At 45.6% G+C, this 26050-nt stretch overlaps 2 protein-coding genes across 6 annotated transcripts; one reads left to right on the top strand and one right to left on the bottom strand.

The window, feature by feature from the left end:
• Positions 1–55: 55 nt before the first annotated feature.
• MRPS7 (mitochondrial ribosomal protein S7) lies at positions 56–4316 on the bottom strand. Its single transcript, XM_072880986.1, has 5 exons — positions 4209–4316; positions 3238–3429; positions 2864–2927; positions 1696–1863; positions 56–839 (listed from the first exon to the last, which is right to left on the bottom strand). The coding sequence occupies exons 1-5, from the start codon at positions 4262–4264 to the stop codon at positions 618–620; spliced, it is 702 nt and encodes a 233-aa protein (XP_072737087.1). The 5' UTR covers positions 4265–4316; the 3' UTR covers positions 56–617.
• Positions 4213–25859, top strand: GGA3 (golgi associated, gamma adaptin ear containing, ARF binding protein 3). Of its 5 annotated transcripts, none has more exons than XM_072880982.1 (17): positions 4213–4435; positions 10058–10142; positions 10895–10970; positions 11486–11584; positions 12424–12547; positions 13551–13621; positions 14157–14237; positions 15426–15563; positions 16599–16680; positions 17178–17294; positions 18855–19124; positions 19776–19843; positions 20247–20569; positions 20792–21057; positions 21244–21413; positions 22135–22245; positions 23441–25859. In XM_072880982.1, exons 1-17 carry the CDS (start codon positions 4396–4398, stop codon positions 23549–23551), a joined length of 2232 nt encoding a protein of 743 aa, XP_072737083.1. In that variant the 5' UTR covers positions 4213–4395; the 3' UTR covers positions 23552–25859. The 5 variants fall into 5 exon arrangements, with proteins under 5 accessions (XP_072737083.1, XP_072737082.1, XP_072737086.1 ...); XM_072880981.1 differs by having other exon boundaries at positions 4219–4435; positions 13518–13621; XM_072880985.1 differs by having other exon boundaries at positions 4382–4435; positions 10083–10142; positions 13518–13621.
• The last annotated feature ends 191 nt before the right edge of the window (positions 25860–26050 follow it).

Raw genomic sequence — 26050 nt, 5'->3', positions numbered from 1 at the left:
CAGGGTAACTAGAAAGAGCAGTGTGACATTCAAGCAACAGAGAGAAAGGTTTGGAATCGAGAAACCTTCCCCATAAAACTGGTTTTATTTTTTATGTTAACATTCCCATAAAATCTGTGCAGACAATGTTGCTGATGACCAGAACCAAAAATGAAAAAGGGCCTTTTATTGCCTTTTGTACCAATCACGCTAAGGCTGGTTATGGTATGGAAAAAAATCCAACTCTGCTCTTAGCTGTGCAGCCAAAAACATTGCTGATTACAGGAGCAGAGAGACTTAAAACTCCCCAGGAAACAGGTAAGTGGAAGATTATTTTGTACAGCATTGCTCTGAGAAAAACATGTAAGGCTTCTCTTCACAGGAAAGTGATTATGAAATAACTAGAGCATCTGTGCAGGGGTCGGTAACTCTTTCAGATTCCCCCTTCCCCCATCCAAACAAGCACAAACAAAATGAACTTTGCGGGGATCGGCTGTCCCTGGCTTAGTTCAGAAGCTGTCTGGAAGGGATCTTCCACTTTTCCCTCTTCTCCCCAGTTTCTCCCAGGCAGGCGGCCCTGAGGCTCTGCTCTCCAGGCTGTGGGGGTGGTGGCATCGTGTCCCATGCACAGAAAGTCCCTACCACCAGCGGAAGTGGGCATAAGCCCGGTTGGCCTCTGCCATCTTGTGCAGCACGTGCTTTTTCTTGATGATGGGCCCTTCATTGTTGAAGGCCTGGAGCAGCTCCTGGGAGAGCTTCTCGGGCATCAGCATCCGACGGTTCTTGTTCTCCCTGCACTCGGTGATTAACCACTTCATGGCCAGGAAGCGCTTCCGATTGTCCTTCAGAGGGACCGGGACCTGGGAAAGGTTTAAACCATAACAGTTATCGCACTGCGAGGGTGCAGTAACCTGGTCTTCTCCAGTGGTCATACAGGTCCAGCTGGACACATGCGGATTTACACTGTGCTGTGACTCCAGTGGCAGCATGCTGCTCTCTGCAGTAAGACCAGCTCCCAACAGCTGATCTGTGCCAATTCACCTCCTCTGTCCATAGAAACTGGCCGTTGCTACCAAAATGGAAATTCTGATCAGCCTTGGGTACTGCCAGCAGACACTGGCCTTTGTAAGGACTTCTGGCCTATTTGGGAGCTGGATCCAGGCTGGTTTGTGCTAGCAGAAGTGGGAGATGGTCACCACTCCCCCACGCTGAATGACAGAGACGTGCCTCCACATCTCATTTCTCCATCAGGTCTCGAGTCTTGCAGAGCCCATATTTAGAGACAGGTTCTGCTCACATTTCAAATATCGCACTGTATCTAGTTGACTTTTTCTGCTATGCTGACCCTTCCCAGGGCTTTGGGGTCTCTACCCAAGCAACGTGAAGCAGCAGAGAGGATGGGACTGGTAGTCCCGGGACTGCCAATTCTTTTGCTGCCTGTCACTGATCTCTGTCTCCTTGGACATTTGCTGCGTACTCCTGTTCTTACCTAGTCAGAGAAGCAGAGACTGCTGCTGACAGGGGAATTACCATGCTCACAGGCTGGGGACCTGATCTTGGGGACAGTTTCTTAGATGCTGTTTTAATCCAGATTGCAAAGTGGCTCTCTTTCCAAGGAGAGGAAAGCTTGAGCTGAAGGGGTGGAAACCAATTCATCTGCTTCCCTAGCTAATTCTCTCACAACCAGATGTGCTCCCAGCCCTCCCCCCCTTTCACCTGGTAGGTTTTGCCTCCTTTTGTGATGCTGCTGAGCCCAATGATGGGCTGGCAGTTTTTCAGAGCCTGGTGGAAAATGACATAAGGGTTGCATTCAATTGTCTCCTTCTCATCTTCTGGAGCTTTGTGGTACTTCTCCAGCTGCTTCCTCTTAACGGCCTCTAGAGTCTTGGGACAAAGACAAGAAAGGAGACATGCAGAGCAGATGGATTATCCCACTCCATGAAGTTACATCACTTTTACAAGCATCCTATTTTCACTTGAACCTGAAGCTGGTTTTCTAGCCCTGTGGGAAACAGGCCAGTCAGGGATTCTCTTAAGTTTTACTTCACCCTTTTCCAGCTCTTCAGTCTCTTTATTACATATTGCATTTGGGGCAAGGAGGCTGAGCAGCACAGACCTGGGCCAGAAGCCAGGGGAGGGCAGGGACAAAGTGGAGACAGGAATACAGGTCTGTGTGCACTAAGCATCCTCCCCTCCAAAGCCTGGACTCAAGAGCCCAGAGCCTGCCTGTTTTTCTGTCACAAGGAATCAGCAGTTACTTGGGGAACATTTGGGCAACATGTGTCCCTTTTTCAAGGGCTGGAACCCTTGAATGGGACCACCAGCTGGGACCCCAGATGGGTGCCACCAGCTGGGACCACCAGCTAATACCAGTTACTGTATGTCAGAGCAGGGGTCAAAGCTGTGTCATATAGGCGACACATTTGTAGGACTTCATTGGCAAGTTATACAGAAGATAAGGCATGAAAGACAGCTGGAAGGAAGATCTTTTGAGAAAATTATGCTTTTAAGTGTATATTCTGAGTTTATGGTTTAGTGGTGCACTTGCTAGTGTTAGGTTAACAGTTGGACTTGATGATCTTAAGGATCTTTTCCAACTGAAATGATTCTATGATTCTACATAAGGTCCAAGAGAGTGGAAGGAGAACATTCTCCATTAAGCTACCACCACCTGGTCTGTGAACTGAATGACGTTGGGGCTTGTACAAAATGTACATCTGATCAGGTAAATAATGGTGGGAGTATTGTGTGTGCAGAAGGAAATGCGTTAGGGCCACAGAGATGACCTGAGTTCTGGTAATTCCTAATTCCAGTGGGCTTGACGTCCCAGCCTTCCATTTGGTATTGTTTTAACATAATAGTGAGAAGAAACATGAGTTCTCACCTGAGCCATGAGGCTTCTGGCCAGCACTTTATTGCCATCCTTCATCATCATATTGGTGAATTTACTGTAAACACAAAGCCAGATGCAATCTGATTTAAATTCTGATTTTATCACCCACAGAAGTAAGCCCCCGCCTTGTGTTGTTCCCATAGTTAAGTCTAGGTGCTGCTAGATCTGCTGTAATTATCTGTAATCACTGTCAGTCAATGGACTGGCTTTGTGGGAAAAGATTAACCCGAATAAAGGGATTGTGCTGTTACAGAAGGCAACGTGCAGCACAGCAAGTGAAGGCTGAGGAGAACAGCACAGCTCCCAAGCATTTTGGCTCCATGAGACCTGGCTGTAACAGAGGAGGAGACAATGCTTTCTCGGACCTGATCATAGGGTCGCTGAACACAGAGCTGGAGACAGTGGGAGGAGCAGCTTTTATGGGTTGAACAGCCTTAAGCTCCAGTTTTTCCTTTTCCTCCTCAGACAGCTCCTCCCAAGGTTTCTGATACAATTCCTTGTTCACTTCTGGCTCTAAGAAACTGGGGTTGTAGCGACTCCATCTCACCTGCGTCAGCCTGCAAAGAACAAGACAAGGAGAGTTGTGAACTGATGCACACAATATGTCACAGAGGGGATGGGGACAGATGTGAACGCATCTCAGAAGGACAGGAGGACTTGAGAGGCATCTCTGCCTTCCCCTCCGTCGCTGCTTCTCTACTGCAGCAGAGCCAGAGCCACAAATCAACAACCAGGCCCACAGTTTTGCTGCAAAACTATCAGGCGATCCCCACGCCAAAGGGACGGCTCCGAAGGGGAGTCCCAGGCCGCAGCTTGAGGCGCTCCGGGCCCGCAGCGCTGAGCTCGCCTTCCTGCAGACCCTGCCTGTACCCACGGACGAGCCTCCCCAGGGCCGAAGGGCCCACAGGCCTGGTGCCGCCGGGTCCCAGGCTGCGGGTGGCTTGAATAAATGTTATTCTGCGCTCGTGGGAGTGGGACGAGTATCCTAAACTGGAATTCTCTTTATTTTCAGTGCAGGAGGTGGCACTTCGGCGTGTTTTGGGGAGAAGCAAGGGGGGCACCCAGCCCCCTTCGCCCCTCCGGCACAGCGGGTCAGCACACGCACCCGTGACGGGCCCCACGCGCAGAGGCCGCGTTCCCCGAGCCCCGTGGGCAGCCCTCGGCGCTTGTTGCACAGACGTCCACGCGAGACCACGGCGGCGTCACGCGCGAGCCCAGGAAACAGCCAACCCCTGTGCGGCCCGGCCCGGCCCGGGGAACGCCCCACCACTCGTCCGTGGGTTTCCGGGTGAAGCGCCCGCAGCGCCCGCCCGCCCGCTCCCCCAGCCCCGCTTACCGGGGCAGCCAGGCCCGCAGCCTCCGGGCCAGCCCCGCCGCGCTGGGCGCCGCCATCTTCCTTCCACGGGCGGGGCAGGAGGGGCGGAGCCAGGCCCGGTGAGGGGGCGGTCCTCGGGCCGGCCCCGCCCCCCCTCCCCGCTCGGCTCTCGCGCGGCCGGGGCGGGGCCTCGGGCCGGGCCGGCAACATGGCGGAGGCGGAAGGGGAGAGCCTGGAGTCGTGGCTGAGTGAGTACCCCGCGGCCCCCAGCACCGCTCCCCTCAGCCCCGGGGCCTCTCAGCCTCCCAGCCTCGCTCCCTTCGGCCTGGGCCCCCCTCAGGCCCCCTCAGCCCCGGCCCCTCCACCTGGCCCCTTCCCATCGCCTCACGGCAGCCCTCCTCCCGCCCTTCCCCGCCGCCCCCCTCAGCGAGGCGGGGGCCCCTGAGCTGGCCGTGGCCGTGGCTGTGGCTGTGGCCGTGGCCGTGGCCGTGGCCGTGGCGGTGCCGTCCAGGAGAAGCTGGGAGGGTGTGAGCACCCTGAGGATGGTCCCCCGGAGCAGAGGCCTCCGCCTGCGCGGGGATGCGCCTTCCCGGGGGAAAGGGCTGAGGCCTCCCCGTCCCGGTGGGCACTGCCGCTGACGCGCCCGCTCTGGTGTCCGGCGCCCTCGGCGCGACACCATCAATGAAGGAGAGATGCAGAACTGTGGTTGTAGGGGCACAGCAGCGGTTTGGGTCTGTTAATTAATTTGCTTGTTGGGAGGTGTGAGGAATGGACAGGTTTGTAGCTCACTTTTCTCAGCACCTGCAAGACTGTTGCTTTTTTTTTTTGACCATAAAGGCTCATAGTACATGTCTGTCCCTGCTGTTTCTTATTCCTTTGCCTGGATTTTGATTAGCTAAGCGTACAGCCTTAGTGCTGTTTCTGAGAGTGAGAACTGTAGGGATTTCCCAAATAAATTGTATTAATGTATTATACAACCATGACTTTCAAGCAGACAAATTCTGCTTTATGCCTAGCTGCAATTTCAGGGTAGGAGTTATGGATGTCCATCCTACACAGACTGGAATATTTAAAAATCCTTTGTCGAGATAAGGTATTTTTTATCACACAATCTTAAATGTTAGAGACAGGGGAATAAAAAACCCCATGGCTTGTTCATCCACAGCCCTTGCTGAGTATTTCCTCATTGTGTGTCTGTCCGTGCTGCCCGTGAGTCGGCTGGCTTTTGGGCTGTTGGCTGTACAGATCCAGCGCCGGCGAATTGGGAGGTGATTCTTGAATGAATCAGTCATAACAGTAATTGTTTTTCATATATTTCACACACGGGGGCTCCTGCTGCTGTCCCTGGGAGGCTATCCTGCACATCACTAGCTTGTTGCCTAGATTTTCTTCTTTTTTTTTAATAGTTATTTGTTTGATTACAGCAGGGAGTGAAGTTCCTAAGCAGTCGGGCACTAGGCAAACAGCAGAAGATGGTCATTACCTTAAATACCTTGGAGTACAAAACCTGTTACCCTTTTGGAACTATCCTTCCATAAACAAGATTTATTTAATCTTGTTCTGTGTCGGTATTTTTATATAAAATTCAAACACATACATTATATCGTCATCTGTTATAGGAATTACTGGCTAAATGATGTTTTCAGCTCTTACTTCTCATTTTAGATCAATCCCTTCTGTCCCCTTACCATTTTTGCTCCTCCTCTGAACTCCCACAGTTTGTCAATATCTTTTGTTGTAGCCAGTGAGACACATGAAGAAACACCCACATCCCTTCCTTTTAATCTTTCTCTGAGGAGAACTGACTCACCAAGTTCAGTTTGTGTGTGAAAATATCTCTAGTAGGAAGGATATTTTAGGTTGTATAGCCTGGAAAGCTTCCTGACTGCTTGTTTTGTGGGGTTATTTTTTAATTGTGGAAGTTAAGAGAGAAGTTATCTATCCTTGGCCAAGCAGTAGGATATTCTGCATCAGAGAACATATGCTAAAGGGTAGTGTTGCAAAGGCCTTACTCACTGTAAGAAATATTGCAGTGCGCCTGATTGCAGAGGTGTTCACATTTTTCAAGGCTTGAGTGTTGCTCTCTCATTTAAGAGGATGCATTTATGCCAGGTCACTGCTACAGTGATTTGTGCTGGTGTGATTATATCGCTCCTCCCATTGTAGGGGAGCACAGAGCATTTAGTCTCCGTAAATTACCAGTGGAGTTGTGCAGACCAGGAAGGCGGAGTGCAAAGGCTGGTGCATCTGAGTGCTTTTACCAGGCCTCCTGAGTTTTTTTTTTCTTGCAGCCATCACAAAGCTGTGCCATGTCTAATGCTAACCTTGAGGGTGTGCACCTGCTGTGCCCTTACTAAAGAGAAGGGCCAGAATTGCTTAGTGGCACAGCCAACTCCCCAGTCATGGGAAGATGGAACATTTCTTATTGCCAGTGATTTTTTTTCTGTACGGGTGGTATGCAGCTTTCCATGCTGCCCTGTCTCTGTCATCAGGTGGAGTCATAGACCCATGAAGTATCATCCTTGTGTCCTAATACTGCAGCAAGATCTGCACTTCAGCCAGTGATGATCTAGCATCTTCATGTCTCCTGCCTCATTTCAGGCAGCTGGGATGAGAGAAGGTGATCCTTTCTATTCTCTCCTTGCCGGCAGGCTCTTCTTCTGCACTTAGCTGAAATAGAAGAGGAGGTTAGAAAATAATGTCAGTTGTACAAACACAGCTGGATCCTTTGACTTTAGTGCTGCCTTTTCTACTGCATCCAAAAGGAAGCTTATTGTATCACACTCGTGTCAGGCTTAGGCAATGTCCAGCTATGTAATAGATGCAGATGGATAAAATATTATGGTTGTCTTCATTTCTTTTTTCCTTGTATTGTCATGGGTCAACATTCTCCTCCTCCTCCTGGGGATACAAACAGAATCGACTGTTAGACTCGACATGCTTGGGCTGGGGATTCCCAATTCATATGCTAAGCTTGACCTGGGGAAACCCTTTGTTGGGATGGCTTTTGTCTCATTTCAGTACAGAAGTAAACCCAGGAAAATATGAGCATTCATTACCAGTCACTTAATGTTCTGTGGTTCTCTGCGATCCTCGTGTCTCTATAGAGAAAATAAGCACCTTTGTTTCATATCTAATGATGCATCTGAACGTTTACTCATTAGCCTTTCAGGGTTTAGCAGAGCAACTGAGGGCTGAATGGCTCTGACACTTAGGTCAAGCATGAAGCAACTTTATATGTCTCTGAAAGTTAAGGCAGCAATGGTGGCAGGACTGGGGTAGTGCTGAGACTTTTGTTCCCAGGTTGCTAAGTCAGATTCACTTGGTTGCCAAATGTGAAATGGGATTTTCAGGATGGGATGTGGTAGACAGGCGTCTCTGAAAGCAAACTTTATAACCGGTACCAAATGGGCCTTTGTTGGCAGTTTCAACAGAGGAGCCAACGATTTGATATTCCAGAGCACCAAACTTTTCTTCCTGGAACAAATCCTTTCATGTAAGGGCTGAAGCATATTTATAAGGCAGTGCAGAGGAGCTCCCTGCCCACATTTTAAGTGTTGTACATAAATATAGAGGATTTTAGGTTATGCCTTCATAGACATGATGCAACTTCATGTAGGAATGTCCTGAAAAGATTAAGCAAGGTAATTTAGTTCACCTGGGATGCTGTGTTTATGTGGCTGTACTGGGATTGGTATCCAAATCAGTTTAGCTATCCATACACACCGGTGCGTTCTGTCATACAAACATGTCAATCTCCAGAGCCAGGGCAGGACTTCTGGTCAAGCTTATTAACTTTTATGAACTGGGCTTTCACATGGAGATTTTATGAATGTTAGAAATAGGGAGTTTCTTCATGTGAATCATAACTTCCCTTCAGTAATGTCTCTCTCCTTCTGAGACTTTACTATCTTTATGTGAGAGCTTTTGGTGCAAAAAATTCGATGAATCTGAACCCAATCTGAGAGTGTGAAATAATCCAGTGTCATTCCAAGAAATCTTTGGAGGTGTTCAGAACAGCTTTAAAATTAGCATTTGGAACATGGAAATGCTGGTTACATTTTCCTGTTTGTACCAGATCTCTTTCCTAATTTCAGGATGTGCAACCAACAAAGAGTTCATTTTAGTTGAGTGTCTTTACTTGTTTGTGCTCTTCCTGTATTTATTAAATAAATTCCATTAACTCCAGCCAAGAACCATATTTCTTTCACCTAGGCCTGCAGAGCAGCAGAGGTGCTTTGGAGCACTGGAACCATGCACAATACCATTTGACTTGCATGAAAAGACTTTAGATTGTTGTAAGTCCGTGGTTTCATGATGCTTCCAGGGTGTTCAGCAGTTTTGAGTGTGGTAATAAGGTTTAAGTGCCGCATATGTTTTGAACAGTTGCTTGGCTCTGCAGCAGCTGCGTTTTAACCTAAGCCTACCTCGAATCTTGAGTTCAAAAAATAGCTTGGTAGCTTAGCTAGTGCAACAAGATGTGATCTTACAGTTAGTCCTCCCTGGCTGCCGCCTTTTGCTTATCTAGGGTCCCATGAATGTCAGCAGTGGGCACAGAGATGCACCTCTGCAGGTGCAGTCCATGAAACAATTTACAAAATTGCTTTAAAACTATCCTTTCATGAGGAGGAAAATACGAGCAAACCTTCTAGGAGTGCCACAGTAGGAGGACTAAGGTGCACTGTGGAAGCGAGATTTCAGGGTAGATATTTGACAGCTGTTTTTAACTGCCTGTGGAAAGGTAAAAGGATATGTTTTAATGATGAGAAAAAAATGGCACTTTGTAAAGTAGCATGTGTTTATTTTGTTATGCTTCCCCCTGTGATGAAAGTACAGGGATGTGTGCTGTTTTTTTTCCTGTCCTTCTTTCCCTGCTCTATACTATCTGGCTAAGCAATATTTTCTTTTCTCTATCTATTTCCATTGTATTAAAATTTTGAGGAAGCCTTCTTAAATGACAGCCCTTAGATATATAGGTACAGTGTGTTGTTTCTTCCCTTACAAGAAAGAAAAATTATCATGTCCAGTCACCTTGGCTGGAAAATTAGGTTAAAGCAGGAATCTTGTCTACTGTAAATTCAGTGCTCCATCAGAGTAAAGTAGAATGCATGGAGAAGATGCATTCATAACAAAAAAAGATGCTGATAGCCTCACTATTCTGCAGTCAGTACAATAAGCGAGGTCCTGGTACCCGAGGGAGGATCCTTCAGGAGCCTGAAATAGCCCAGTCAGTAGAGCATTGGTCTCTCAGTTTGAGCACATAGGATTTGAATTCCTGATCAGGTACAGGCTGTGGTGTTTATTACTTGCAAGAACAACTGAAAGTATAATAATAAATTTCATTTCATAATTCCCAGGAGAACTGCTAAGGCATCCAACAAATCAGCTTGCACTCTAAAAACAAGTGTTAATGCTAAATGACTTATATTAAACATCTGATGTTCCAGCTCTTACTTCTACAAAACTTCCAGGGAATAAAAAAATAATCTCCTATGTAGAAAGTGTGAGGGTTTAGCCTTTAAGGAGTTTAATGTTACAGCCAAATAGAAAGATATAGCATTTCAGGCAGACGGAAACTGTGTGAGCTCAAATATTTTATCTTGTACTCTCATTTAGAGTATGGAAATAGCATGTTTCTAAGTACTTGAGATTTGGCACCTGGTTTTTTAGAAAGCAGTGATTCTTGCTGGATATTTGGATGTCTCAACTTGGACACACCCTTTTCTCTGAACAGACATACAATGTGTGAACTTCTTTCTCCTTTTTTGTAGTTGGCTATGGATGACAAATGCTTTTCTCTAGGAAATGCATGACCCTTTATACTGTTTCTTTTGCTTGATTGGTAATATGTTCTTTTTCCCTTACCAAAGATAAAGCCACTAACCCATCTAACAGGCAAGAAGACTGGGAATACATCATCGGATTCTGTGACCAGATCAACAAAGAACTTGAAGGGTGGGTGTCCCAAACCGCTCTAGACTTCATAAATTAACATTCACAGTTTAAAATATATCATTTGATCATCAACTTTCGTGTTTTCTTTGATATATACTGATATCGCAAGGAAGATCTGTCTGCAAAAGAAATAAGATGCTGTGAAGTGTGGTTTCTCTTCTGTGAAAGGCAGCATGGCTTATACACAGACTAAGCACTAGGAAAATGGGAATTCTGAATCTGCCTCTAATGTCAGCTTCTGCCGCTGCAGGGTTCTCATCTAGCCAAAGTTATTCTGTTTGCCAGTCTGTAAAATGGGGTTATAACTCTTTAGTGCCTGATGGGCTTCACATCTCTAAAACCTTTACAAGGTTTAACTGAGGAAACCTCCTGGGTCACAGCATTCCTGTGAGCTAAGGAAGATGTGTTTTCTTCTGGAAAAAGGAAATTAATGCAAGAGAAATGAAGTGATTTCCTGGGCTGGGGCCTGTACTGGGAGTTGTTTGGCCCCTCCCAAGGAGGAATCTGGAATTGCTGGCTCAGACTACCAGCCCTCGCTTCCTTTCATATGTGCAAACACCCAGGCTTACAAAGATGCCCTGAGCATTTCTTGTTAGCCTTTGTACACTGATGGAAAGATAAAAAGTACTAAATGGCATTTCCTTTTAGTTATGTGAAAGACATCTCTTTTAAACAGCAGAATTTGTGAAAGTCTGAAAATCCTTTAGTGTGTTCCCCTGCTTTGTTTGTAATGGTGATCTGCTTTGTTTCAGGCCACAGATAGCTGTGAGACTCCTGGCTCATAAAATCCAGTCACCACAGGAATGGGAGGCAGTCCAAGCCTTGACAGTAGGTAGTCTTTACCCCTCCTCTCAAATTCAGTTATATATCATTTTACGTCATCTGTGCGGAGTATAAGGGGGGCACAGGGTGTGTCAGTGGGGTTAGCTGGGGCTAGTTCTGGGCTGAATGCCCCGATTCCCCTCTGCTGGAAGGGAGTGGACAGTGAGAGGGAGTACAGTAACTGAAGTGTCCAGATTGCTCATTAGCAATAGAGCAGTCAGGAATAACTCTGGTTTAGTTTCAGCTGCTTTCATTTGTTATCTTCAGGTAGGATTTGTGCTCATTGTTATGAGACTTAATGGTGAGATAACTGACCCGGACATACATAGCTGAGGGTGGGAGACCAGCCTGTCTTGATGTGTCACCCCTAAAGACGGGAGATTCATGCCTGTATCGCAGAGCAGGAATACGTGTCTCACTGACATGGGTCCTTCAGTTCCCCTATAAGCAGAACACAACTATGCTGTTATTGTAGGGTTTTGGTGTTCATTTCAGCCCCTGTTTTTGTTGCTTGAATGCAGGTGCTGGAAGCTTGTATGAAGAATTGTGGGAGAAGATTTCATAATGAAGTAGGGAAGTTTCGCTTTTTAAACGAGTTAATAAAAGTTGTGTCTCCAAAGGTTAGTCCCTGAGCCTTATGGCTGTATTTACTTTTTGTTTGGCCTCTGTAAGCTACAGGCAACATCCAAAATGTTTGCAGTGCTCTGTCTGGCTCATTGCATTGATTTAGCCTATCTTCAAGAGCACTTGTTAGCTAAGGTTTTGGGGTTGTTGGTTTTTTTTTGTTGTTTGGGGTTTTTTTTAATGCTCTGCTTACTATTTTTCTCAGTAAGTTGTACTTATTTACTATCAATATATAGTCTCTGTACTGTTCTAATCCTTCATGTAACTCAAAGGCTTCTAAAGCTTGGGCTGTGTTTTTCTAAAAAACAAACAAAACTCCAGCGTCAGCAGAAGAGAGATGTGATGCAGAGGTTAAAACAAGAGACTTGGCAACACATCATAGAGTTCTACTCCTCACTTTGTTGCCAGTTTTGCTGTGTAAAGAGTGCCTGGCTAAGTCCCTCAACATCCATGATCAGTGTAACATGGTGAAAAATAGAGGGAGGCACCCCATGGCATGATTGATGCAGCAAAGCATTCCCACATTCTTTCCTGTAAGACAGGGGAGGGGGTGGTTATCTGTTTTGCTGTAATTTTTAAATAGAAAAATCCTGAAACCAGCAGAATAGCTGCTTTTTCTTTTGCTGAAGATAATCAGAAAGCTTCTCTTCACTGTTATTTCAAATATATTAGAGGAGCATTTTTTCCTCTTAATAAGATGTATCTTAGATTGTCTTGGAACTTGGATTATACACCTTTTAATGTAAATCACTGAACTTCCATTCTCTGGGCTTGGGCTTTATTTTTAAAAAGCAATTAAGAATGTGGAGAATTTACATCTTTTTTCCACTCTTAGTACCTGGGAGACCGAGTCTCAGAGAAGGTGAAGACCAAAGTCATTGAATTGCTGTATAGCTGGACAGTGGCATTGCCAGAAGAATCCAAAATCAAGGATGCCTACTACATGCTGAAGCGACAAGGTAGGAAGTCAGCTGCTCATTCATGCATTCTCTCCAGCCTATGCTTTAAGCAGGAGTGTCACAAAATATACAGCTTCTAATTACATGGGGTCAAGGCAAGCTCTGAGGGGAGATAGAACAAGGGAGAAATTCCCTGAAAACCTGCTCATTATATTTAAATGCCTTGGGCTGGGTTGGGTTGGCTTTTTTAACTAGATTAGTTAAACACCTTGCAAATACTTCTGTTTTGGTTTACAGGGCCTTTTTTGAGTTTTTCTGGAACTAGTTATTAAATTATTTGAACAAGTCTAATTTAAAGTGAAATAAGAGCCTCCATGTAGCCTTTTGTATTCTTTTAACTAGATTGCTTTACAATTGTACCTTTAGTTCAACTGATACAAATTTATTGTGTAGGCACAGTGAAAAAAGCTCAGCTGAGAAGCATGTGGCTTCAACATAAGAAAAATCGGTTCCAGGAAAGCTCTTGAGGTAGAGCACAAATCTAGGGATTTGACAATGGAACAAGCAGGAAGCTTGGCTCTTTCCCCACTTGTGGTTAGGAGTCTGCTCATCACCCCATTTTGCATTGCTGTCTGCTTTCCTGCTCAGCTCATTTATACTAACAAATGTCATGCCCTTGAGTTTGCACAAAGCTGGGTTGTCTGGGACTTCACTTCGTGGTTCCACAGCTAATGTGAAAGGAGGAAAGACAAATAGTGGAGAGCTATTGATCATACTGAGCTACTAGAGGAGCAGTATGGACATGGCAACACAGTTGCTGGGGTTTGGCCTTTATTAAAGAAAACTTTATTTATTTTTCCAGCTAGCATGCTCAGTGATTTTGATCCTATATTGTTCATTAGAACAGTGTGCTAGTATCAATGGACAGATTGGCTGCATGTTTGCTTTGATAGCAGCCTGTGAATAAGTGGGTGCACTGCCTGGTGTGACTGCATGTGCAAACCCATGTGGGTTCCCGTTCTGCTTTCAGGGATCGTTATGTTTGATCCTGTGATTCCTGCAGACAGAACCCTGATTCCTTCTCCACCGCCTCGTCCCAAAAACCCTGTGTTTGATGATGAGGAGAAATCCAAGGTACAGTGAAGACTTGTATCGTAATCACTAATGAAAAGTGATTACTCAATGCACATTTAGAATAAGGAAGTAAAGTATACTAATTCAGCTTTTATTTTTGGGGTGGTGGTTTGTACTTTCACAGAACTCATTGCTTTGTCCACCTACCTAACCTGAAGTTCTGGTTAAGGCTTTGTCTGTGTTACCATTAGGAGGTTATTCCTGGTTAAAGTGCCACCCTGCTGTAGTACTAAAAGGCAGAGAATGTTTCACACACAGGACCAAACATGATGTATGGGAGGAATAGTAATCTGGTGTCAGAAGTCTCTGAGATTTCACAGTAGATGTCCTGTATAGAAGCAAGAATGCAGCAACTCACATAAAATAATAAATCATAAATGACTCCTGCTGAAGTCACCATAACTGTGAAAGCAGTGTAAGCTTTGTAGTAGTGAGCTATATCTCTTTTCCCCTGAATTGTTCACTTAGATTCCTTTCACTGCTTCCCTTTGCCAAAGGGTCTTTGTTTCCTTAATATCCTCTTCTCATCTTACAGCTTCTAGCCAAACTGCTGAAAAGCAAAAACCCAGATGATTTACAAGAGGCCAACAAGCTTATAAAATCTATGGTAAAAGAGGTAAGAAATTCCTGTAGGATTGGTCCCAGTCAGCAGTCTGCTTTCCAGGTTTTAAGCAATTTGACTTCAAAATGGTGGAGAGCTTTAGGATCATGTGAATGGCAGAACCTGGGTTTTTCAGGCTCTGGGAGCATTGTATTAGTACATTCCTTAGTTAAATCGTGGGGACTGAATGAGACTGACCATCAGCGACATCCAGCCTTTTATTATTTTTTAAAACCTCTAACAGTGCTAACTTGCATCTAGTCCCCGTGGTTACCGGCATAAAGGGGGTGCCATCTGATGACTTAGTAGGGCTCTGCATGATATGAATGTGTTCTAATTTTGACTCTAGCTTGCAAGTGGGAGATGTTTATATCACAAAAATGTCTACAGTTGGTGTCTCTGGTGGAGGACAGGGCAAGGATTGAATGACCCTTGTTGTAATTAACAACATTCTCGTCACTCAAGATGGTATTTCACGTCAGGGTTTGGTGGGAGCATTGCAGTACCACCCCTGGATACTGAGGACTGAGTCATTGGACTGGGTCTTCTCACAAGCAGGCTTCATGGAAACATCTTCCTGTTTGTAGAGCTGTGATGTATCCACCCATGGCAGTCATTAGAAACTCTGGAGTCCAGGAAATGACTCACTGTGATTCTGGCAAAAAAAAAAGGATAGCTTCTAGACTGAAGAGGATGTATAGGTTACTGAAGTGTTTCCATTCAAGCTTCTCTTGTCCCCAGGGCAGACTTTCCTACATCTTTAGCTGGAATCTCAAATCAGAGATGGGTGGACATTTTCTACCAGAGAGTGCTTGTTGTTCCTAGTAAATGTTTTACTTCAAACACATCTTTTTCGTAAAATGGCATCAAGTGACCAAAAAAAAAAAAAGTCTTCTGAAAAGGTCAGAAAGGAACTTTTGGGAACTTTCCTATTTTTGGTGGTATAATTATACATTAAAGTCTATTTAATGAGACTTTTTGAAAATACGGGGGTTTCTATCATTTCAGAATGGTGGTGAAAAGATAATAAAATAAGCAAAGCTTCACATGAATGGAGCGTTTTTTTTGTTTTGTTTTTTATTTTTCTAGCTTAACCTTAAATAGACATTACTTGACATGATTTACAGATAATATCCACTGTTCTGATACCATGGACCTTTACAGAGAAACTAATTTTTTATGTCTGTGTTTTACACCCTGAAGGATGAGGCTCGAATTCAAAAAGTGACAAAACGCATGCACACGCTGGAGGAAGTAAATAACAACGTGAAGCTGCTGAATGAGATGTTGGTTCATTACAGCAAAGAGGACTCATCAGAGGCCGATAGGGAGCTCATGAAGGTGGGTCTGAGCTGCTTCTTCTTCCCAGAAATCCTGGATTCAGTCCTTTCTTCTTACAGACTTGAGTTTTGCAGAGAATTACAAACAGTGCAGTAAAACAGAGAGCAATGGTGAGAAACAAGAGCAGGTGTTGGAAATGGTAGGAAAGAAAATAACCATGTTTTTAATGCCTTTCACCAAAGGACTCAGTGGGTAATAGCTTGGTTTTGTACATGCTCGAAGTGAGATACAGCTGTTCTCCAAAGATGCAGCAGGGTGAATCAAGAAGCTGCAGTTTGTAGTTCTTGCTCCTGTTAGGACACACTGATTGCAGATCATAACTGTCCCTTACAGCACTGATAAACGAAAGGCTGAATGGGGCAGAAAATATTTCCTCCCCTTCAAAGGAAGAGTTTTAGTTAGTGTTATAAGGTTGGGAGAACATCAAGAAGGTAAAAATCAAAACAGCCACCAGGGGTGGTGGGATAGGCCCAGGGCCTTGAAGAGTTGCACCTTATCTAATTTTAAAAGTTAAAACTGCTCATTTTTAACAACAAGCTCCTGAAACGACGTTAAGAAGCTTAAGAAACTGGTTTGTTTCTGTGAAACATTTCTTTCTTGCCACCTTTCTTCTGTGTGGTTGCAGACTCTCTGAGTAGTGGTTGCAGCACAATTGAAGCATAATTGTTGCAGCACAATTCTGCTCTTCCTCGGGCTTTTAGGGACTACTGTAATACAAGGAACAAACATCTCTTGGGCTAGAGCTGGCCATAAGTGCTGATGTGAGGGAGGACTGAGAGATGTTGTGTTGAAAATGCAGGTTGTGTTTAGACTCCCAGGCTAATGTAATGCTTCACAGCTCTGTTAATAGGGCAGGGACGAGGATCTTGGTTGTCCAGCCACACGTTCAGTACAGGCACGTTCAGTACAGGGAGACTGTGCTGTGCTCTATTCTGGGCTTTCCAGTGCATGCCTGGGGAGTCATTCTGTGCTGACTGGTATTGCTGACAGTGGCTTTTGGCTGATGAAACCCTTTGTCCTAATGTATCTTCCTAGGAGCTCTATGAAAGGTGTGAAACCAAAAGACGAACATTATTCAAGCTGGCCAGTGAGACAGAGGATAATGACAGCAGTTTGGGTAAACAAAGCTATACTTCTCCTTTTTTAATTGCTTTTGTGACCTGTGACTGTGCAAGGGTTCAGCAAGGGAAAGGCTGCTGTAAAGACGCCTCTTCACTGTGAATGCACTTCGCTTTGAGCAAGCAGATAAAAGACAAGATCCTTGCCTCTTTATGCTTATCATTTAAATTCAGGCAAGGACTTGACAGTAGAGTTGGTGGTTAGGAGGCTGGGGGCGATAATGGGGGATAGCTGCTGCTTTGGAGGGAGAAGGGAGTTGCTGTGGGGAACAAAGCCTTGGACTCATTTTTTCATTGTTACTGTAATGTGCATGGACCTAGAAAGGTCAGGTTATTGCTTAGAGAAGCATGGCAAAGACAGAGAGTAATGGAGCTCATAGCCAAATAATTATGTTTTTTCTTGCTGATTATTTAGTTGATAATTGAGTACTCTCAGCATTAGTGGGAGCGGAGTTACTAAAGTCTTGGAGGTCCTTTTTGTCTCTCTTGCATGTAGGGGATATTCTGCAGGCCAGTGATAATTTATCCCGTGTGATAAATTCCTATAAAAAAATAATAGAGGGGCAAGTGATCAATGGTGAAGTGGATCTCCCTGTGATGTCTGTAGTGGAAGGTGAGTTCCTGGGAAGCCAACTGTTTAATTTTGAATCCTGCAATTCTAAGTCTTTTGGACAGGGTTTCCTATTAATTGTGGTGAAGTAGGCTATCAGTGGTTCTTGTGGCCAACAGTTTGTGATTCAGAGGGGGACAAGACAGCTCCTAAGCAGTGGATAGACAATGCTGGACATGAGCAACAGTGCTGCAGCTTTGCATTTTCCATTGCTCATTCCATATTATTGAAACCTTTGATAATATCAGTAGCAAACCTGCATCTGAACAGTTTGTGTGGCTGGAAGTTCTCATACATTTTCCGCTCCACGTTTGTCCTTTTTTTTAATGGTGACATGTAAGAAGAGAACGATTTTATCAAAAGGACAGTAGCAGGAGAGTGGGAGCCAGGCCAGGGGTCCTGCCTTTGCCAGCAATTCCATTTGTGAATTTAGGCCAGTTGCCAACTTTACACTTCAGTTTCACCATTGAAAGCTCTGGACATGTGTGTGGCAGAATTACCATTTGGGAGTCACTTACACATTTCTGCATGGAGAGCAGTAGAGGAATGCATAATGCTGCCTGACGGCATCTTATCAGGACAAGACTGTCCTAAATATGAAGGTATTATCCCACAAGTGTGAGGTTGTTTACCTGCTGTGTGAGACGCCAATATACACACAGGGCAGAGGTATTTTGTTTCATGTCTGCGCAGAGATGGGTACTAGGTGGTAGCTCCACAAAGCTAGCACAAAGTTCAGCCATACAGGTACTGCATTTATACAGTCTAGTTATGCATATGCATAAGTAATTACACAAACCAGTTTTCTATTGGTCTACATTTCTCTTATTTCAACTTAAAGCTACGGTGCTACTTTAATATTCTGCGCACACTCAAAGGTGAGGGGTCTCTGCTTGGGCTGGGGTCTCCAGCTCAAGGGGTGTGACTTTTAGTATTATAATGAGGATAGTTCACGTGAGGGTGCTTCTTATCACACTTCTACTAGTTGTTTCAGATGGTTCCCAAAACATCTTAATTAGCTTACATATTTCTCCAGGATGTGCTTTACTCCCAAGGACAGTAATTCTTGTTTAGACATTCTGCTTTCCAGTCTGAATCCCCCTTATCAACTTTACATAAGCCCTGACCTTCCACCAGCTCCTGTTAGACTACACTGTTAGACTACAAAGGGAATTCTAGATCCAGACAGTATGAATTTTCCTCAGCTCTCTAGCTGTCTGGTAGCCTTTGTTTATTGTAATTCTGTAGGATCTCCCAAAGCCTCATCTGAGCTGAAAAGATTTTTGAAAATACTATGAATTATGCTACAGGAAGCACTGGGGAAAGAGAAGTGGTTGGAGCAGATGTTGCTTTTCAGATAGAAATTTCCTGAGTAAGTAGCTTGTGGACAGCAAATGGTTAGGTGGAAAGCATGTGGGCTTTCTCTGCTATAAAGAGCCATAAGCCATGATTAAATGAGGATCTGTGTTATCTAAACCATCTCTCTGATAATTTCTTCTGTACATTGGGTTTGCTCTGAGTCTTTTGCCTTCTTTCCTAGTAGTGCTCTTCTGTCCGCTGCAGGGAGTAACTCCACAAGTAATCTCAACACCCTCATTGATCTTGCTGGATTGGACGTCACCAGCACCCCACCACCTCCAGTGCCACCCACCACCCTGATGCCAGCCCCTACAGTAGCCCCAGCCCCAGCAGAAATCCCCATTCTCCCGCCTCCTCCCCAGACGTTCGCACAGTTGCGGAGCAGTTCCTCTAGCCAAGTGGAAGCCGCACCCGCTCAGCAGAGCAGCACAGCCAACTCCCTCTCCTTGCTGGATGAGGAGCTTCTGTGCTTAGGTAAGACACTGAGGGGCCCAGAAAAGGGCTACTCAATCCATGCCTAACAAAGACCGCTTTCTTCCTTCAGCATGAGTGTGAGGGCTGGTTGTGCACATAACATGCCTAAAAGGAGCACAAGATGCCTTTGGTTTCTAGAGAAGTCCAGGGGACACTCCCTTGCATCAACCTGAATAAGACCTGGTCAGTAAGTCAGTATTAAAAACTCTGATCTTCCCAGAGTAGGTTACAAGTGAAATAACAGTTGAGTGTAACTGCAGTCTGATCTCTGTAGGTGCTTGGACATGCAGGCTGCAGTTTGGTACATATTTCACCCCTGACTTTGCGGCTGTGCTAAAGAGCAAGGTGCCTTAGAGCGGTTGCATGTAGGAGCCTGCAGAATGCCTGCCTCTGGAGCCCAGATATGAACAGCAGAAGACACTGCAAATCAGGAAGGCTTAGAAGAGCTGTGTGCAGGGGGTGACTGTCAGCTACTGGTGCTGTCAGTCTCTTTTCCTCATGATAGACTTGCAGCCCATTTCAGTCTTTCATCAGGTTCTTGGTCTCTGGGAGAGCTGAATCAAGTAGTTTGATGGTACTGAAATAACTGCCAAGGGATGACACCTAACTCATGTTCTCATCCAGTCACCTACTTGTTATTTTTCCTTTCAGGCCTGAATGACCCAGCCCCTACAACAGCGAAGGAGACATCAGAAAACAACCAGTGGAGCATGTTTGAGGTACAAAGGAGGGTCTCAGGGGAAGGGGAGGGAGGGGCTGTCATTGTGAGAGATCTTGGGACACACTCTGTCACCTTGAAGAAACATGTGATCACACATATAGGCAGAGGGGCTGCTGTTCCTGAGGGGAAGTCTGGCTTAGCCCTAAGATCTGGGATAGCTGCGTCTGAACAGAGTAGATATCCCTGAACCTGGCTTTCTCAGTTTCCCATCTGTCCCCCATGATGTTAGCACTTCCTTTGCTTAAATTACAGATCAGATGTAGTCCTGACATAGGCCACAGACTTTGCTGCTTGCCACCCAGCACCTGTTTTTGCGGTAAATCTATCTCCCTCTGTAACAGTGCCATCTCTACAACAGGGGGTAGCAGCGAGTTAGAGCATCTACTTGTCCTCTCTTTCAGAATGACCAGTTGGACCTGGATTTCTTTAATCCGAAGATGGTGACTGTTGCTTGCAACCCTGCAGGGAACCCTCTTCTCCACCACACATCACAGACCACATGTGGAACGTCAGTGACGCTGCCCTCTGCTTTCACAGCCTCTCAGACTGCTCCCAGCATCCCAGCACCAAACTCAGCACCGTTTGTATTCTCTGCTGTACTGGCTGCCCCTGCAGGGCCTCCTAAGACTATTCCAGCTGCTCCTGGGTACTTCAGCTCATCTGTGGGGAGCAATATGTCACATAAGATGGATGCATTGGGACAACTCCTTGAAGAAGCCAAAGGGTAACCAAAAGTCCTGGACTGTGCTTTGTCCCTGCAGTTAGAAAGCTTGCTGCAGCGTCAGGTTCAGAGGCAGACTTTCAACTCTCTGGTTTGGTAGAAATGTGTGATTGGGATTTTTCTTCTCAGAGGGTTTCAGTTTACAAACTAATACAAGGGTATTGTGGTGAGATGCCTGCTTCACTTCCAGCTCAATTTCCCGTGTTTGTTCTGTCTCTCTTGCAGGACTGCCACCCAAGGCATGGTGACACCCTTGGTGTTCCCTGGGGTTACTTTGCCAACCACTGTCGCCTCTGCCCCGTTAATAGCACCTGCAGGGCTGCCAGTCACTGCCCCTGGAGCCCCTCCAGTTCCTTTCCCAAGCAGCTGTGCTGCTGGCTCAGGAAGTCCTCTCTTCCAGCCAGCATCATTCCAGCAGCAAGGCAGTCCCATGAAAGCACCTGAAATTTCTTTGGCCAATGTCCATGTTCCCTTGGAATCCATTAAACCCAGTAAGTATCTCAGGTTTTTCACCTTTCTCTGAACATTTTTTTAAAAGCAAAGCTTCTTGACAAAGCTTATGAAGTAGAGAGAAAGAATGAGATGTCCCAGCCGAACAGTCAGATTGCCTAATGCTGCTACAGATTGTCTTCTACAGCATAAACCTGCATTCCTCTCCCCTTCTCTCTCTGCGGTAGGCAGTGCCCTCCCGGTGACAGCCTATGACAAGAATGGCTTCCGGATCCTCTTGCACTTTGCCAGGGAGTGCCCGCCAGGAAGGTCGGATGTGCTAGTTGTGGTGGTCTCGATGCTGAACACGGCACCGCTTCCTGTGAAGAACATCGTGCTGCAGGCTGCTGTGCCGAAGGTAGGGATGCGTGGCTCAGACCCACGGCGACGTGAAACTGTGCATTCGGGAAGGCCTGGGTATGACCTCAGGGACTTGGGACAGCCTGGTTCTACCTTTCTATAGGCTGTGCTCTGCCTGTTTCCAAAACATAAAGGTGGTTGTCAGAGGCAGAAAACACTGAATAGGATAAGTCAAAAACTGCAGGTAGTTATTGTTCTATTTTTTTGCTATCTAAGATCAATCCAGCTGTGTCTGTTCATGAAGGTGGCTCAGCACAATGACAGGACTGTTACATGGATATAGCCACCCTTGACATCTTTAGAATCAGAATTTCTAACAGACATCCTAAATCTGACAATATGTTCCATTCTCGTCTTACTGCACCTAGATAATTTTGGATGACCAGCTTTGTGTTTTGAAAACTGGCCCAATCTCAGCTACAATCTGCCTACCGTAGTGAAGGTGTTCGCATTAAAACCTCTGACACAAGAGCACTCAGATAGGAAGGTGCTGTTGGTGTTCACGTGACCAGTGCTTTTACTCTGAGCTGACTTGTCAGTCTACCTGTTCCTGTTGTGTTGCGCAGGCTGGGCTGGCTCTTGTTTCCTCATCGTCGCATGTGGATTGATTCTTTTCAGTTTGGATGTGTGCTGTTATCTCCCCAGCCTATGCATGCATCTTTCATTGTCCCCAAGACAGGAGATAATCCCTGAGGTTCCGCTTTCTTTTTCATTTGCAGTCCATGAAAGTGAAGTTGCAACCACCCTCTGGCACAGAGCTGTCTCCATTCAATCCCATCCAGCCGCCTGCTGCCATCACCCAAGTCATGCTTCTGGCAAATCCTACAAAGGTGAGAGGGGCAGTGGGATTTATCCTGTCCTTGTCAGACAAATTTGATGTAAGCTGAATTCTGCGGGGGGGTTGGACCAAACACTTTAGCAGATACAGCTGTTTGTTCCTAACCTGCCCTCCAGAGGTGGTTACTGCATAATGTTGGTGCTTCAGTTCAGGGCTAGAGGGAGGCTTTTCCCCAACAGACTTTGTCAGCCAGGAAAGGTATGAGAAGGACCTGTACATTTCTCCCAGCAAAAGGGCAACGGTCATATAAGGCTCAGCTTTAAAGGGTAGCAGTCAGAGCTGTATCAGGAGTTTGACTCCCTTGTGCACTGGAAGTGCCTGGCTTCTGTGATAATTAGATTGATGTCAAATTAGCTGGTGGTGTAGAAATACTTTTGCTATGTTGAGGCTATAGCCTGACAGACCTGAACCAACAGACAAATGTCAGATCATGTCTGTTCCATTATTCTTTGAGGATGTACCTGTGACCAGTGAAACAACGTGGTTAACATTTTCTTTTCTGCTGATCACGCTGGGTGCATCTGAGTAGCTGTTTTTCCTTGCTTGCAGTTACTCATTTAAGCAGCCTGCTCCATAAAGCTGAAAGCTGAAGTAGTTTCTAATTATTGACAAATCTAGATGTTACCACTTGAGAATTACAACAAAAGGGTCCTTAAAGTATCAGCTGAAAGCTTTGAGATCCAAAAGGATAAATGTCAGAGGGGTTTGGCAGATTGTTGAAGAACTCTGGGAGGTACATGGAGATCCCCTCATTGAAGGACTGGTTCCATCTCCTGCTTACTGTTTTACTAGGAATTTTGCAGAGCAGGAACTGTTCTATCTTCCTCCATGATGAGGAATTTAATTTTGACAATGTTGAACTATTCCAGCAGCATTCTTCAGGCTCACTGGAGAGCAGCTGAGCAATGGGTGCTGGCCACGTATGTGCAAACTATTATCACAGGTCATTTGTGCTTCTCTCCTACTGTTCCATGCTAAGCAATTAAGCTTTTGTGGTATAAAAACAGTAAGGTAGGTGACTCAGGTTTGCTAGCTGAACTACTCCATGAACTTAACCTTGGCCCTCTTCCCCCTGCTATGTGCAACAGAAGTCTTGTGCTCTCTGTAGAGCTGTAACAGTGGAATGTTTTGTTCAGGAGCAACTGGGGCTGTTCTCATGTTGCTCTTGGGTTTTGTCTTTTCTGCAGGAGAAAGTGAGGCTGAGATACAGACTGACCTTCACACTGGGAGACCAGCCCAGCACAGAGGTTGGCGAAGTGGATCAGTTTCCCCCAGTAGAGCAGTGGGGGAATCTATGACCTTAGGACACTGTCAGAGACTCTGTGACAGGACCAGGAAAGGATCCCACAGGACTGGAATGAATGTGACGTGGGGAGGGACACACATGCTATCCACTGGTGATGTTCAGCTTTGTTTACATGTCCTGACCACTCTGCTTGTAGCTTTAGTCCAGAATGTTTTGCCCCACATTGAAGGGGTCCTGGAACATTTATGCCAAGCATGAACTGAGTGGCAGTCGGTAACAGGCAGTGCTGGCTGCTTTTATCTTGACCTCTGGGTGAATCTGGTTCTATCTTCCACTCTATTAAACTTGAAGTTAATTGTATTTTGAGGGGAGACCTGTCAGCAGAAGGGGATTTAGTTGGCTTGTTCCTGTACTGCTGTCCAGAGATACCTACAGGCTGGTGGGGTAATGATGCCACCGTGAGCTTCCTCAGTGCAGAGCCCTTACACATGCCCTCCCTCAGACTTTGACCTCCTCAGTGCCAGACTGGACCCGCTAAGCATGTTGAGCAATAATGCTGGCTCCATGAGGGAATGCTTATTTTTTACACTGAAATGGCACTTAGCTCCCTTCCTTCCCCTCCGCTGCTTCATTCCCAACGGCAAATTTAAGCAGACCCTTGCTCTGTGCTGTGCGACGCTGCTGTATCTTTAGTTGTTATATTTATTTTATACTGCTAGCTGCCTCCCTGTTGTATCCATTTTGGGCAGCTGGGGCTGAGTTTTGTATGCAAATGGTTACACTGGTTATTTTTCTGCCTTCATTGCATTCCATATTTGGGGAAAAGACGAAATGTGTAGTGAGGACATAAACCAGGCTGGAAAGGAGCGGTCAATATTGGTGGAGGACAGCACCTGGCATGCAGAAATGTCTTTACAATCACTAACCAGGTGCAATGACTGAATCCAGGGGTAAGGAGAGAAGCCTCTCGCATCCCCTCATGCAGGCAGTATTATTATTGTAGTTGAATACTGTGTTTTATTGAGATGAGTACAATGAAATACAACAAGATGTAAATAGTAGAGCTATAGGACATCTAAATAGAAACAAGCAGACAGCAAAAGGAAAGAAGGCTCCACTGGGCTGTGACGATGCATGTGCTGCATTTAATGCCCTGTTTTATTTGTTCCCTGTATTAAGTGGCTAAGTGCAATTGTCTCTACAAGGGGGAAAGCAGTTTTGCTGGACATCAGTCTTCTGCGCTAACAGGGGGCAGAAGAGCTGACCCCTCTAGCTACAGTCTCACAGAAACTGCGTTTAAATCACTCAGACTTGATTCTAGCAGTCCCTTCCTTCTCCCTCTCAATTTCCAATCTCAAGCAGTGCCTCAACTAGCTTTGAGACAGACTCTTTTAAATTAACAGGTTTTTTTAATGTCCATTGACAAAAGCACAGATAGGGCGGGTCCTTGGACACTAAGCTCAGCATTTCCAGCAGTGCTGTCAAGCAACAGCTCTTATCAAACTATGAATGGGAGCAGCCAGCTTGAGTGCTGAGAAAATCAGCAGGAGGAGACCCCTGCCTGTTGTAGGAAGAAAACTCCGGAGGAGAAAGTGCTGCTGGAATTAATGGCGGCTGTAAAACCCATGACTGCAAATGCAGCTTGGAGTTATTTATAGTTGAATTTTCTTTACTGTGTTGCAAAGTAGAAATCACTAGAGGTAAAAAACTCAGCGGATTCGAAGGCCTGAGTTCGAAGTCCTAATCAGAGGCACCAGGCAGTTGTAGAAGGCCTGAAGGTGGAATCAAAGCTTGGACAAGGAACTTGCTGCAAACTCCTGGTCTGAAGCTCGTGAAGACCCCAGCCTTGGCAGCTCCCTGGCATAGAAGGCAGGTGAGAGGGATAGGTATGCTGTTTGGATCCTTAAAGAAAGCAGTTTTAAATTGATGGATTGGGATAGGGGACAAGGAGAGAATTCTTTCTGCCTCAGACATGTTCTTGCCAGCACTTTAGACACCGTAGGCATGGGGGTAGTGCTTAGGTCACAGTAGTGTGTCCTGAGGAAGCAGGTTTCACTACTTTAGATGCCGACATGTGAATCTCACTGTGACTTTGAGGAAGTCAGAAGAGCACAAGCGCTTTCTGCAGAACAGCTTTGTTCTCAGTGTTAATGGCAGCACACTGCCCATGCTGTACAGCCAAATGGAAAGATGCCGTAGTCTTGCTGCGTGGAAATGCGTTGTTAGAAGCTTTGGAAATTAAACTATGAATGTTCCTTGTCTGTAGAGTGAGGTTCCTGCTTCATACCAAACAGCCGTAACTGTATATACATCTCAAATGCATTTGTTCTGCTGCATGTTAAATAAATTGTTTTCCCTACTTTGCTCTGTGGATAGCCCTTACTAATGACTGCTCGTGGAGTACAGTGCTGTTTCTGGAAATCCTAAAACTCAACCCATCATCTCAAGACCATCCAAACCAAGCGAAAACAGAGAAGTTGCTGTTTTCTAAAACCCCAGTGGTTTAAAAGGTGCGCATAATTTAAGTTCTGGCTGCTACAGGTAAAGCAAC

The sequence above is a fragment of the Ciconia boyciana genome, chromosome 16, assembly GCF_034638445.1.
Source record: "Ciconia boyciana chromosome 16, ASM3463844v1, whole genome shotgun sequence".
NCBI lineage: Eukaryota > Metazoa > Chordata > Aves > Ciconiiformes > Ciconiidae > Ciconia > Ciconia boyciana.
The sequence above is the reverse complement of the archived record's forward strand: the minus strand, read 5'-3'. Positions and strand labels throughout refer to the sequence as shown.

What these genes read in the sequence shown, in the direction of transcription:
- GGA3 (XM_072880981.1), top strand. Translation starts at nt 4,396, where the DNA reads ATGGCGGAGGCGGAAGGGGAGAGCCTGGAGTCGTGGCTGA. An exon ending in TAAAATCTATGGTAAAAGAG is followed by an intron (nt 14,238 to 15,425) that starts GTAAGAAATTCC and finishes TACACCCTGAAG; the next exon opens with GATGAGGCTCGAATTCAAAA. An exon ending in ACCAGTGGAGCATGTTTGAG is followed by an intron (nt 19,844 to 20,246) that starts GTACAAAGGAGG and finishes CCTCTCTTTCAG; the next exon opens with AATGACCAGTTGGACCTGGA.
- MRPS7 (XM_072880986.1), bottom strand. Translation starts at nt 4,264, where the DNA reads ATGGCGGCGCCCAGCGCGGCGGGGCTGGCCCGGAGGCTGCGGGCCTGG. An exon ending in TTCAGCGACCCTATGATCAG is followed by an intron (nt 2,928 to 3,237) that starts GTCCGAGAAAGC and finishes TTGTGTTTACAG; the next exon opens with TAAATTCACCAATATGATGA. An exon ending in AAGGAGGCAAAACCTACCAG is followed by an intron (nt 840 to 1,695) that starts GTGAAAGGGGGG and finishes AACCTTTCCCAG; the next exon opens with GTCCCGGTCCCTCTGAAGGA.